Source organism: Phyllobates terribilis, unplaced genomic scaffold (genome assembly GCF_046119375.1).
Source record: "Phyllobates terribilis strain yellow unplaced genomic scaffold, ASM4611937v1 Scaffold_1__5_contigs__length_1240528914, whole genome shotgun sequence".
NCBI classification, from domain to species: domain Eukaryota; kingdom Metazoa; phylum Chordata; class Amphibia; order Anura; family Dendrobatidae; genus Phyllobates; species Phyllobates terribilis.
The window spans coordinates 497,912,433-497,926,115 of NW_027362761.1; the positions used below are offsets into that span (position 1 = coordinate 497,912,433).

General features: G+C 41.3%; 3 protein-coding genes across 4 annotated transcripts in view; 1 reads left to right on the top strand and 2 right to left on the bottom strand.

Annotated features, from left to right (window-relative positions):
- The window catches only part of DMGDH (dimethylglycine dehydrogenase), a 112,318-nt gene extending 111,593 nt beyond the window's left edge, over positions 1–725 (bottom strand). The window contains exons 1-2 of one of the 2 annotated variants that reach the window (XM_073680178.1): positions 603–725; positions 69–379 (exon numbers count right to left, since the gene is read on the bottom strand). In XM_073680178.1, the coding sequence (XP_073536279.1) occupies positions 69–202 (134 nt within the window). In that variant the 5' untranslated portion in view covers positions 203–379; positions 603–725. Of the gene's footprint in view, positions 1–68; positions 520–602 lie in introns of those variants that run through there. The other variant, XM_073680177.1, reaches the window with a different exon arrangement.
- A 66-nt stretch (positions 726–791) lies between these two features.
- LOC141266561 (betaine--homocysteine S-methyltransferase 1) lies at positions 792–13,059 on the top strand. The gene is made up of 8 exons (XM_073680179.1): positions 792–948; positions 2,669–2,801; positions 3,386–3,504; positions 7,986–8,177; positions 8,508–8,655; positions 9,975–10,157; positions 10,782–11,010; positions 12,355–13,059. The coding sequence occupies exons 1-8, from the start codon at positions 835–837 to the stop codon at positions 12,527–12,529; spliced, it is 1,293 nt and encodes a 430-aa protein (XP_073536280.1). The 5' UTR covers positions 792–834; the 3' UTR covers positions 12,530–13,059.
- LOC141165149 (uncharacterized) lies at positions 5,126–7,641 on the bottom strand. The gene is made up of 2 exons (XM_073650790.1): positions 6,952–7,641; positions 5,126–6,742 (listed from the first exon to the last, which is right to left on the bottom strand). The coding sequence occupies exon 2, from the start codon at positions 6,089–6,091 to the stop codon at positions 5,126–5,128; it is 966 nt and encodes a 321-aa protein (XP_073506891.1). The 5' UTR covers positions 6,092–6,742; positions 6,952–7,641.
- Positions 13,060–13,683: the final 624 nt, after the last annotated feature.

Sequence of the window (13,683 nt, forward strand, 5' to 3'; positions counted from 1 at the left end):
ATATAAGTGAGCATAATAAATCATATCAATACTGGAACCCTTTGCATACACATATGTGGGTTACCCACCTCTCTTTGTTAGGACCTGTGCTGACAGTCCTCCTGGGCTCTTGCACACCAGTGACCACAGCTTGCACCCTGCCCCTAGCTGCTAGTAAGTGATCCTTCTTCTGCAGCAGGAGCCTCACATGCTGGAGCCTCATCTTGCTGAGAGTGCTGCTAGCAGGTGGAGGAGCTCTGAAATCTCATACACTCTTCTTATTCCCTAACTTTAGATGTATGCAAACCCCCAAAAAAAGCAAAACACACGGTGGAGGAGATTACAAGCTGCCAGGATCCGCCCTCTTGCTTCACAAATCAGCACCAAGCCTCATCTTCCCCTGCAGGAAAAAAACACTCCATGATCAGTTAAACATTCAACAGGATAGAGATCTTCTGCACATGTTACAATCCTGTGGCTCTCTGTGCAGTGGACTCTTCAGCATCAGTAAAGAAAATATTTTCAATAGTTCATGGTAACAAAGTTTAAAAGGGATGACCCAAAATTAACGCTTTCCATTTCATATGTTTGGAAACTTTGCTGAAAACTTTTAACAAGTTTACTTTTTCTTTGTAGCGTTGCGCAATCCAGGCAGAAGAATCAGCTCATGTTGTTACTTATGTTGCATTATATGTCTATATTTTGGAAAGAACAAGTTAACATTTAGTAAAAGACAAATGTTTGCACTGCAGATAGCTGATGTGTCTGTATGTGATGTCTGCCAATAGGTGGAGTGTGGAATAACTGGAGGAGGTGGGGGATAAGCCCACAAATCAGAGAGAAGAAAACAGCCTGATGCAGCCCCACCCGCCTGCCATTTATATAAAGGATAGATCTGCAGTTGGCACTGACAACTTGTCCACCACAGAGATGGCACCAGCTGGAGCAAAGAGTGGGCAGGCCAGAAAGGTAAGGAGGCAGAGGTGCTGCTCCTCTCACTTGTAGGATATGCAGTAGACACAGTATAATGTTATGGGAAGTTTTATAATATTGGAAAACTAAAACTGATTTTGTAGAAGGGTCATTGATGGTGAGTGAAATGGTTATGTAGGTATAGTGTCCGACTAAAAATGGTGTTATCACAGGCCTCCTACCCAGACCTTAATCCTACCATCCTCCATAGTAAGGAACGATCTACCAGCTAGAACCCATTCTGCTCCCCGTGAGGTGCACTTCTTCTAAAACATAATACTGCCGTTATTTCATAGTAAACTATTGCTATCACTTTAATCCTTTTTTACTTTCCTCTTGAGGATATAAAGGAAAAAACTATTCCTTGACTGTAAAATTATCATAATGCAATCCCAATATTTGAGCTCTGACTAGGGTCATGACGGTATAAAAAAAACACCTTTCTGGCTGTAGATGCATATTCAGTGAGTGAGAAAAATCGTTCATCTGCACTACCCCTATGAATAAAATCGGTCCGAGTACATAACTCAAACCCCCCCACACCTAATCTGTACAATTTTTTTTTTTTTTTTTAAACAAAAGTTATGTAATGGATAGTGAAATCCATCAGCACTTCCCTGTTCAATCATGGTAAGACTTGGGATCGGTTCACACGTGTCAGATTTGCCTATGGCAATCTGACATGTATTCACTAGAGCAGGGTTCCCCAACTCCAGTCCTCAAGGCCCACCAACAGGTCATGTTTTCAGGATTTCCTTAGTATTGCACAGGTGATGGAATTATTGCCTGTGCAGGTGATGCAATTATCACCTGTGTAATACTAAGGAAATCCTGAAAACATGACCTGTTGGTGGGCCTTGAGGACTGGAGTTGGGGAACCCTGCACTAGAGGATCTGTGGCTCAAATTCAACTTAAATGACGGTGCACTGGAATATCAGCCCTTGATCTACCTGCTTAGTATAGAGTCCTAGGCATTCTGTGCCAGCATATGGTACCTTCCAGGGGGCTGTGTATTGCAATTCACCTCCCTGTACTATGAATGCAATGATTTGGAAGAACAATACCTCTGCATCTGATTGTACATATTGCAAATTATTAAACAAATAAAAATACTGCAAATTTTCACACTAGCCACTGTGGCTATTTTTTCCTTTGGGCTCTAACATGATGATTCCTGAAATAAGACCTGTACATGGCCACAATGATCATACCTGACCCCCATCTTTTGTATTGCAGACTCTAATGAGCCTGTGCAAAGATCATTGGGAAGGCAGGGTCAGGTGTGACATCCTATATGGCAGATGCTGTGTATAGAGGTGTTGCCTGTCATTGTATTCCTGCCTCTGCTGATAAGGAGCCTGTTGAAACTGTACCTGAAAGGACCATAAGTATGAGCCTAAAAAAAGCCACTGTGAAACTTGCAAGATCACTTTTTTTTTTTTTTTTTTTAAATAAAATGGTTACACAAAAGCAGATGTAAATGGGTAATTTTGAGGATGGCCTCCCTTCCTATGGACCTGTAAACTTCTATGATTCCTATATTGCAGCTCCATACTTCTATTTAAATCAAGCTGTGATGATTATGTGCATGCATACATGGTCGTGTACTTTAATAAACTGTTATCTGTGTTAGGGTTTATTTATTCAGGAACATGTGACAGGAGGATCCATTCAACCACTTTAGTGTCTGATTAATGGACTTTTATTTCATTCTAGGGCCTCTTGGAGCGTCTTGATGCCGGGGAAATTGTTATTGGAGATGGGGGCTTTGTGTTTGCTTTGGAGAAAAGAGGTTATGTGAAAGCAGGACCATGGACCCCTGAAGCTGCAGTAGAACATCCAGAAGCTGGTAAGTGTCTGCAGGTGATCAATGGTGCTACCATCTAACAAGGATAAACAACTACCCAAGTATAAGGGCCGGATATTATAGTATATTTGTGCACTGGAAAATACTTTGTGTATTACTACTTATTTTCAGTGGCCTAGAAGACCAGTTGTCACATCTAATGCAACATTTTAGAGGCAATCTCCTCTGCTGGCTTTTTTTTTTTTTCCTTCTTACACCCTTGGCGTGTCATCAATATTGAACCAGTGGGGGATATCTGACACCCAAAACCTTCACTGGTCAGCTGTTACTAGCTCTGATTGCATCCTTGTGTGCACAGCTGCGTTCACTGTGGTAGGTTTGTTGGACCCCCTCCCTTATCTGATATTGATGACCTGCTCAAAAAAAGTCCTGCAATAGAGGAGATTGCCTGGAAAACCTGTTAATTTTACAAAAAAAACAGTGACCTATATAGTTCAGGAGGTATGCAGTATTAAGTGACCGCTATTTCCTAGTAAACCAGTTAGACCGACTTTACCAGGTGCAGTAGATGGATCCACTGCGGGGTAACGCCACTAGAAATGCGTTATAATATTCTTGTTTTACAGTACGTCAGCTTCACAGGGAATTCCTCAGAGCCGGGGCAAATGTGATGCAGACATTTACATTCTACGCCAGCGATGATAAACTGGAGAACAGAGGGAACTACGTGGGGGAGAAAATCTCAGTAAGTGTTCAGGGGTTAATGACCTTGGTTAAAGAGGTCCTAATGTATTTACACTGCACACTTTATTTCATATGGAAACTTCCCTACTAGCTTTGTCCTGTAGGGTATGGACGTTTATGGCTGCAGTGATAACACAACATTGGACTGTGATCAGACAGATCCAATAGTGGAACTACAATTTCCAGGGGTCGTATTCATTGAGAAAGTCAGGATCCAGGTGTGGCGCTAGGTCATGCTTTAGCAATCAAACAGGAGTGAGACTGGCTAAAGGTAGACTCGGGACAGAAATCTCTTTACTGGTGACTTGAGGCAAGGTCCACATAAGGGCTGAACAACATTGTTGCATAGCCACAGAGCACGAAACAGAAGGGGTTAACCATAACTTGATTCTACACAAAGGCTGAAGTAATAAAAATCGTACTGTAAAACTTTGCAATTTTTTGGGGGTTTAAAAAACTCTCTTTTAATGTGGTTTTGTTCATTAGCTCTCTGCTCCTTTGCATTCCATCTTGCTGGGGGAGGATGCACTGCTGACTGACAGATCTGGGAAGCAGCATGAACTTGTGCATGCTTCAAACAGAGGCAACATGGGGGGAGTGGGGAGGGACCCAAGGGACACTGAAATTTGGACCACATCAATGATCTAGTCAACTTCAGAGCAGAGCTTTTAAACCTGCTCATTGCATAGGAAACCAGCCACTGCTGACAGATAGTAGACAGATAACCAAAATGAAAAATTCCTTTAAGTAAAAAAGATGCCCCTCCCGAAAGATGTTAATATCCTTTTTAATTGCAGACATTTTTAAACCCCACCCCCCCCTTCATGACTTGTGAAACATTTAGAGGGCAAAGATCCTTATAAAAGAAAGCGGCAACCCCGACCACTAGTATCCCCTCTGCTGCGATTGTCTGAGTAGAATTAATTATGTCCCGTCAGTCACCTGACCACCAAGACCACTGACTTGTCTCTAGATTCAGCTGTTATCACTACCAGTTTGGCTTTCACTGGGAATGAAGTATTGCTTTTTTCTGTAATCCCTACTCTCTGCAAACTTCACATGAGTATTGGGAAAACTAGTTTAATAATCTATTCCAAATCAGGGTGGATTTGATTTGAATCTAACTGATTTAAATCACTATTTAAATCAGTAGTCAGTAAGGCGTGATTTAAATCAAAGTTTCTACCTAAACTAGTTCTTGCTACTTTACTTTAACATGCAAGCAGATGAAGATTTTTAGAATCACTTTTTATATTACTTTTTTCTCCCCAGTTTAATGGGTTAATCATTCATATTTGGACACCACTGTTCTGTTGTACTTAGGAAGGAGAAAAATAATCCTGACCTTAACAATTTAAATAGATTTATTCAACTGAAACAATAACAACATTACAGCATAAGTTATTTGCTTAAACAAACATCCATGTTTGTTAACTAATTTGGCTAAACAATATATATATATATATATATATATATATATATATATATATATATATATATATATATATATATATATATATATATATATATATATATATATATATATATATATTTATATTAAGAAACTTAGACTGTCAGCCCAGCTGACCATGAAAAACTTAAATACTGCTGTCCTCTGTAGCTCACTCGTCGTCTTCATCTTCTTCTTTGTTCCTATTCATAATCTGGAAAAGAAAAACAATCTTTCCTGCTTTATTGGGTCCCAACCGATTTCTCAATTTAGAATGAATGAGTCCAAAGGAAGAGAATATTCTTTCAACGCCTGCAGAAGAAGCTACTGCTGTTAAAAGTGAAATCATTACTTGAACAGTCTCTAAATCCAAGCGCTTAAGTGACTTCCACCAGTTTACTGGTGTGACCTTCCTTAAAATATCTTCAGCAAACATATATATTTCTTGAATGGTTCCCCCCTTAGCTCTGAAGTTTATTATAGTTGGCATTAAAGATGGATGATTGCTGGATACCCATGTCATAGCTAACTCCTCTTCCTCAGCACTTAGGTTTTGACCCTGATATTGGATATTGACAATATTTGCCAAAAAATGAGCTGGAGTCAGTGCTTGTCCCATTCGTTTGTTTACTGCTTGTAATTTAATTCTGTCCATGTGTAGTTCTGTTTTTAAGTGTTCACTCAGTTCCTTCCAAATTTCAACAGCATCCGCAATAAAACAGCTATTTTTCTGTATTTTGTTTAAAGCTTGAGAGATGGGTTTCAGGAAGCTCAGCATATGTTCAACATTTCTCTTAAGTCCAATGTTGAGGATTTTGGCCGTGACGGTGCCATCTATTTTTATCTTCATTTTCTTCAGTGTCATCAGAATAGGCCAGTTTTTGATATACTGCTCAAAACAGTCCACCACAGAGTTCCATCTAACATTTTGTGGGAGCGTTAGCTTGGTTCCACCCATCCTTTTCAGAGCTGCTGCAGCAAAATGATTATTACGGAAGTATTTAGCAATTTCAACAACATTAGCCTTTATTTCTGGAACACTTAAGTCTTTGGCTAAGAGGTGCAGCAAATGAGCACTGCAACCATATGTTATTAGCAGCTTTGTATTCCCTCCCTGCTCTTCTAAATTTCTTCTCATCTTGGATACGTTTGCAGCATTGTCAGTGACCAAACTGCGTACTAGACATTTGAATTTTTGTTCACATGTTGTTATAGCTTTTACTGCCACTTCTTGTAAGTATTCTGCTGTGTGTGCATTTCCTGACGTATCCGTTGTTTGCAAGGAAGACTTTACCTTCTTCTGTTATACAAGCACATACAATAGGATCATTGTGGACATTACTCCACCCATCAATACTTAGGTTAACAATTTTACCCTCCAGAGCTGTTGCACATTGCTCCATTTCTCTGTCATACACTTGATCCAGCAGTTTCCCTGCAACATCAGCTCTGCTGGGTGGACTGTATCCTGGTCTCAGTGACTGAACCATATTAATGAAATGTGGGTTCTCAGTCAGACGGAAAGAAGAGTTCATTGCATAAATAAACTGGGCAATTTTTTCATCAATCAACTATTTTTCTAATCTGCTCGTTCTTATCACAAACCTATCTCTGGTGGTTCCAGGAGGTAAAGGTTTTTTCTTCCTTTTGGGTGATGGTGATATGTGGCTGTGGGTGTCTGATGATGCTGCTGCTAATGAAGCACTATCCTGGATGGATAACTCTGAAACTGTAGAACAGGATGATGGTGATCTTGGAGGTGGATAGTTTCCAGAATCCATGAATTCCCCTAAACAAAAAGTCAATGCTGTTATTTTATTGTTTATACAATTTCTGCTTATTGTACACAACACATCACTGCCCCTGCCCCAAAAGGAATATTTGTTTTTCTTCATAACTGTACCAAATGACAGTAACATGCAGTAATAATAAGAAATATAATTTTTCTCACACAAGACAGTTCAGCCTTTAGAAATAGGATTCAATAAAAATGTTTACCAACAGATCCTGCCTGTTCAGAAGTGTTTCTTTGGTCATCTTCATCACCGCACTTCTCATGATGTTGCCTCATTCGCACCACCAGGCCTTGCATCTTTGTTGCATCGTTTGCATTTTGCACGCATGCCTGCCTTACCGATAGGCGAAGGAGCTTCATTAAAATATTCCCAAACTGGGTCTCTTTTACGGCCTGCTACCATTATAAGGAAAGAATGTAATAAACCTCAGATCGTACACACAAACAGATCCAGACTTGTCTGTCTGTGGCTATGCTGCAGTATTGTGCTCAAAGTTTCACTTTCATTTTCTTGTCTGCTTGCCCTTCCTCCTCCTCACACTTAGATTCACATTCTTCTTGTGTTGTGCAGATCTATTCCACTCCAAACAATCAGAAACATATTGTCTAACTTCTTGGACTTGGCACTGAAGGGGTTGATTCTGTATTCATAGGTTTGTAGAACAATAGGATTAAGGTCTTTTTCTCCACTCTGTTCATGTTGTAACATTTTTGCCGTGAAGAAGAGGCTGGGACCTCTGCGGAGTCAAATTCAGTTTTGAGAACTGCGTAAGTAAAGCGAGCGTCTGTGATAATATAGGAGAGAAACTGCCCACTAATCCTACAGAAACCTCTGGAAGAGCATGGCATTGTGAATGTTACACATATACAGCCTTTATTCTACTGAGTTAAACAACTCTGCTTTATCTCATGATGGAAGAACCTTTGGATGGTAAAATATTTTCCTCAAAAAGCAGTTTATTGAAAAAAATCCGATTTAAATCAAAAAAATCCTTTTTTTTTTTTTTTTTTTTTTTAAAAATTGATTTTTATCCACCCTGTTCCAAATGTTGCTACTTGGAATCAGTGCTTTCAGACAATGACTGTATCATGGCGGACATTGGGCATAATGGAGATCAAAATGTAACACTTGCATAGTGCTCAAAAGTATATGTAGGTTATATCTAGCTGTAAACTGGACACTTATACTCGGTTTATCTAATTACCTTGGCTTTTTTGCATTTTTGTTTCACTTCAGGGCCAAAAAGTGAATGAAGCGGCTTGTGACATCGCGAGGGAGGTAGCAAATGAAGGTGATGCATTGGTTGCTGGAGGCGTGAGTCAAACCCCTTCATATCTAAGCTGCAAGAGTGAGTCTGAGGTGAAGGCTATATTCCGAAAGCAGTTGGACGTATTTGTAAAGAAGAATGTGGACTTTCTTATCGCTGAGGTAATGTGATCCATATATCTAACAGCTCCTACTGATGTGACTGTTGGCAGAGCTGCAGTACCTAGGAGTGCCCTCTAGGTGGTGGACAGAGCTGTGCGGTTTTGCTCAATTCACTGTTTACATCAGGCTGCTGCCAGAAGTGATGGCAGGTGATCAGGGTCTGGGGGGGTCTTGGACCCATCCCCCACCACCATTCTGATGTTGAGAACCTATGCATTGACAGCCGTGCAAACCCTTCAAGCTAAATATGGAGCGAGTGAGACACTCTCATGCTTTGTGCTCTACTACTGTAATTGTCAGAATTACCAATATTGCATTGTTTATTTCTAGTACTTTGAACATGTGGAAGAAGCTGTCTGGGCAGTAGAAGTGTTAAAAGAGGCTGGAAAGACTGTGGCAGCCACATTATGTATTGGTCCAGAAGGAGATTTAAATGGCGTCTGTCCAGGAGAGTGCGCAGTCAGGCTGGCAAAAGCTGGTACATTTTATTTTTTTCCCTTTTAGAGGTTGTACACTACTTTTATCCTTGACCTATCCTTAGGATAGTCATCAATATCTGACACCCAGCACCCCCCGCTGATCTATTCTCGGTGTCGGCAACAGTCAGCTGGAAATGCTCCATTTTTTTGCAGAGACTTGCAGGCCTTCCATCCATTGTTCAGATTGCTAACCTTGCTGATGGTGTGGTGTAATGGTTTGTTCTCTCTGCCCTTCCTTTGGGGAATTGGCTCTTCTTGAGACTAAAACTTTTTGTCTCATTGGCAATCTCCACATGAAGAAATATGCAGTTTTCTTTCCTTCCAGGTGAGAAGTACTGTATTTTTCAGACTATAAGACACACCTAGGTTTTAGAGGAGGAAAAAAAAAAAAAAAAAAAAATGTGGCCATGATGCACTGTTATGGGGGAGTGGGTCTGGTGCTGACACTGTTATAGGGGTAATGTCCCCAAATTCTGTACTAATATCCCCCATCCTGGTATATATGGCCCCCCTCCTTCCTGTTATGTGGCCCTCATCTCCCATCCTGGTATACATGGCACCCCTCCATCCCCCATATTATGCTGCACACAAAAAAATAAACCATTCTACTCCCCTTCTTTCCCTTTGCTCCAGCGCTGCGTTCTGTTCTACCAGCACTGATCTCAGTGTGAGCCACGCATGATGTCACTGCCATGCGCCATCACACGGTGAGATCTGCCAGCACAGTCGCTGCTCCCCACGCTGGAACTATGGACGTGGGGAACAGTGACTATTCACTCTAATAGCGCGCACAGTGTAACCAGCAGTGCAGCTCCTGCAGTGGCCGGCAGTCTCATGTGCCCGCCATTAAAGAGTATGAATATTCACTACTCCCCACGCCCATGGGAGTGGGATATAGTGAATATTCATGGTTTTTAATAGCGGGCACACGCAACCTCCGAGCCATAGCAGGAGCTGCGCTGTGGCTACACTGTGCGTGCTACTAAGGAAAACTAATATTCACTGCTCCCCACACCCATGGGCATGGAGAGCAATGAGTATTCATTTTATTTAGCAGTGGGCACAGTGTAGACTGCTCCTACCTACTGTGCCACGCTCCTCCACCACTGCTGCTAAAAGTAATTTTTTTTTATTCTTAAGAATTGAGTATCACAATGTCAGTTACATCTACTGGTATTTGCACAGCCTTGTATAAGAATTAAAATGGATTTAGGATTTTAGTCGGATATCTAATCGCACACATTACAAATTTTATGGTAAACATGCCTACAGATATACGCTAAGGCCTATTCTAGTAATTTGTTACTGTGAACTCCAGGGGCCTCTGTGGTTGGAGTTAATTGCCATTTCGACCCAATGACCTGTGTAGCCACAGTGAAGCTGATGAAGGAAGGTTTGGCTGCAGCCAATGTCGAGGCTCATCTGATGACCCAACCACTTGCTTATCACACACCTGACTGCGGAAAGCAAGGCTTCATTGACCTGCCAGAGTTTCCTTTTGGTAAGTCCAACGTTTAATGTAACTAATGTTTAGTCATGAGAAATTATATGGAACTTGTTACTTTCAGTACTTATGTCATTATGAGCTGCCTTTATTACATATGATGGCATTGCATTACAATGACATTAATTGCCCTGAAGAGGAGTAAAACCTCCATGAACAATGGACGGCTGCCAACCATCTCTCCTGGCACTCAGCGCTCCTGTTATCTGAGATGGCGGCTGCCAGGCTCCTCTGGTGGTGGCTTCTTGCTGAGGGTAAAAGGGTTGACAGTATGAAATCAGACACGTCAGATCCTTCTCTCCACTGACACATCTGTCTGGGAAAATTTGTGTGGTCGATATACGAAGTAGACTGTTTACTGATATTTGTGAATTAGTTTGTATATAGGGGTGTAGTAGGAACACCTTTTATTACTGTGCAGAACAGTTGGAATCTCCTATGAGGAGCCAGAAAACTTTTACGGAGGTGCAACAATAGGATCTGCTATAGATCTGACTGGTGCAGTCATGTGGTGAATCTCCTGTCTCACCTTGGACTATTGAACATTTGAGCTGAGGGAGTGATCAGAACTCATGGACCTGTTCTTGATGATCACTTGCTTTATATACTAATATATTTCAGCTTTGGAACCACGTATTGTGTCAAGATGGGACATACACAAGTATGCCAGAGCAGCCTACGATCTTGGAGTCCGGTACATTGGTGGTTGTTGTGGGTTTGAGCCATATCATACTAGGGCTATAGCAGAAGAGCTGGCCCCAGAAAGAGGATTCTTACCAACTGGTTCAGAGAAACATGGCAGCTGGGGCAGTGGACTGGATATGCACACTAAACCCTGGGTTCGTGCAAGGTAAGCGCGCAATATGTATTACATTTATGACTGGAGGAGGAGACTGACTGTGTACCCACGATGTGTGTGTGGTTTTTTTTTTTTTTTTTAGTTTCTGCAGCGGCAATTCCACTGCAGAAATGCTTGGTAGAAGGTATGCAATGATCCGTATGTGCTGTGCACATACTGCTGAAATTTCCGCTGTGGATTATCATTGTGGTAAAAAAAACGCAGCACTACCAATTTTGCGGAAGCGCTGTTTTCAACGCCATTGACTTGCATTGGAACGCATGGAATCCGCATCACTGGATCTGTTCATTTCAATGTGCGGATGGTACCTGGGTTTGGAGAAGAGGAGACTCTCCTCCAGACCCGGGTACCATAGAACCTGTGAAGAAAAAAAAAAAGAGAAAAATTATACTTTCCTTCTGATGGCCCCCACTGTCTTGGCTTGCCAGCAGATCGCAGTGGACTCAAGGACCTGCCATGACATCATTTAGTCATGTGACTGGTCACGCGACTGCTGACGTCGGCAGGTCCTTTCAGTGTACCGCGAGCTGCCGGCAAGCCGAGACTCATCGAATAAAGACACCCGGGGGCCATCAGAAGGTAAGTATAGATTTATTTTTTACCGTTCTTATGGTCACAATATATAAATCCATGCTGTTTGCATGGATTTATATAGTGTGACCAAGTTGTCAAGCACTTTCCAAGTGATGCTAAAATCGATTGGAAAGCACTTGTCAACCCACATGTGCAAAACACTTCACTTCCCCCTGGCAGGAAAAACGCATGTACAATCCGCATGCGTATTTTTCTGCCAGGGAGATGCAGAAACGCTCAGGAAAAACCTGAGCATTTCTGCATTGTGGGCACAGAGCCAAACTCCTACCAATCCCAATCCTACCGATCCTTGCACAAAAATCCAGACCCAAAAAACAGGGTTTGGTGTCTTTTTGTAAAGAATAAAAAAAGTTACTGTCCTTCTTTCTCGTCCATGATGGTTTGGAGATATGGCATCGTGTAATGTCCCCCATCCTACCTCTCTCTGGACATTCAGGAAAGCTGGAATCCCTCATATGTGTGCTGTGAATGGTAGATATTGGCAGCTTGTCTCTACCCACTAGCTCAAACAACTAAAAATTGTGTGTGTGTGAATGGTTAAAATGCAGGATACAACTCATGTAATGGACAGAAATAGTGTTGTTCCTCCTGGACACACGGCAGCCTATTTTGATTTCATCTTTAAGTTTTAAAAGGCTCTTCCCATTCCACATTGTCATGAATGGTGGTCCAGCCCACAACTGTAGATCCTGTCAATGAGATTTGATATGTATATGAATTAGCTTTTTTGTTTTATGACAGGGCCAGGCGTGACTATTGGGAGAAGTTGCACCCAGCTTCAGGGAGACCCTACTGTCCTTCCATGGCAAGGCCAGATGCCTGGGGAGTGACCAAAGGAGACGCAGAACTGATGCAGCAGAAGGAGGCGACTACAGAAAATCAACTGAGAGAATTATTTTCAAAGCAATCCTTGTAATCCAGCAATGTTAATATCAATAATTTGATGCAGTCTGTACAAAAAATTAACCAGTCAGATATTTAATGGTAAATGTTTAGCTTTGCTGGAATAAAACATCAATCCTGATGGATTTTTACTAGCTAGGTTTGACAGTATACACTATTGCTCATACACTAGCTTTTCATAGTTCTGACCTGACTCCATTACCATAGGCCTTGCTGATTGTTGCAGTATGTGCACTAGTCACTGCCTGCCACAAGACCAGCACACTCTTCTTCTGCTGCTATGAACATTCCAACTCTACACAAATATATAGCGAAGACACAATAGTGATACAGGCATCCTAGGGAAACTCTCTCTGCTGCCATCAGGATGGACACCCTTGAGATTATCATACAGTAACTATCAGTGCTCAACTAGTAGATGCAATCAGTGAAGAAATGACCCATATCCAAGGGTGGACAGACCATATGTGGTAATTGCCATAATTCTATCTGATAATATGCATTAATTGTTTGTCTTGCATCAAATAAATATTTTGTAAAGAATGGATGGAATTAATTTTATTTACATTTATTTTATGCAGTGGAAATGACTTTCTGCAGTGAGTGCAGCTGTTCATAGGGCAATGGGTCTAAGACTCCAGTGTAAACTAAAGCCACCTATTGCTGATGTAGGAAAATCTGCAGCAATTGCATAACCAAAATCTGCACTATAGCTGGATAAGTATTTCTCACTTTGCAATGGTAAGTGTAAAATCTGACCTACCGCAGGCTAGAGCAAGATTTGCATTTTAAAATTCACACATAGAATTTTATTTTTTGTTTGGGGAGTGGCGGGGGTTAACCCTATGCACAAGTAGATGAACTTGCTAAAATACTGTTTGGTGCATTTTTGTGCAATAAATGCACAAATCAAACTAAAAAAAGTGGTGTAAGGTGATTTATCACTTTTTGTATAATATCTAAGTCTGTTTAAAAGATTTTTGTATGGGGATGCTTAATATGCAAATTGCCTCTTCAGAGAAAAGAGGACTTGTACTCTGTAGCACCACCTATTGGAAGTAGCAATCCTACAAGTCACAATCAACCCTTTAATGAGTCGTGCAATATGACTTGGTATAAAAGCCAAATCAGAATCTCAATTTGGGGATGGAAACTGCAATTTATCAA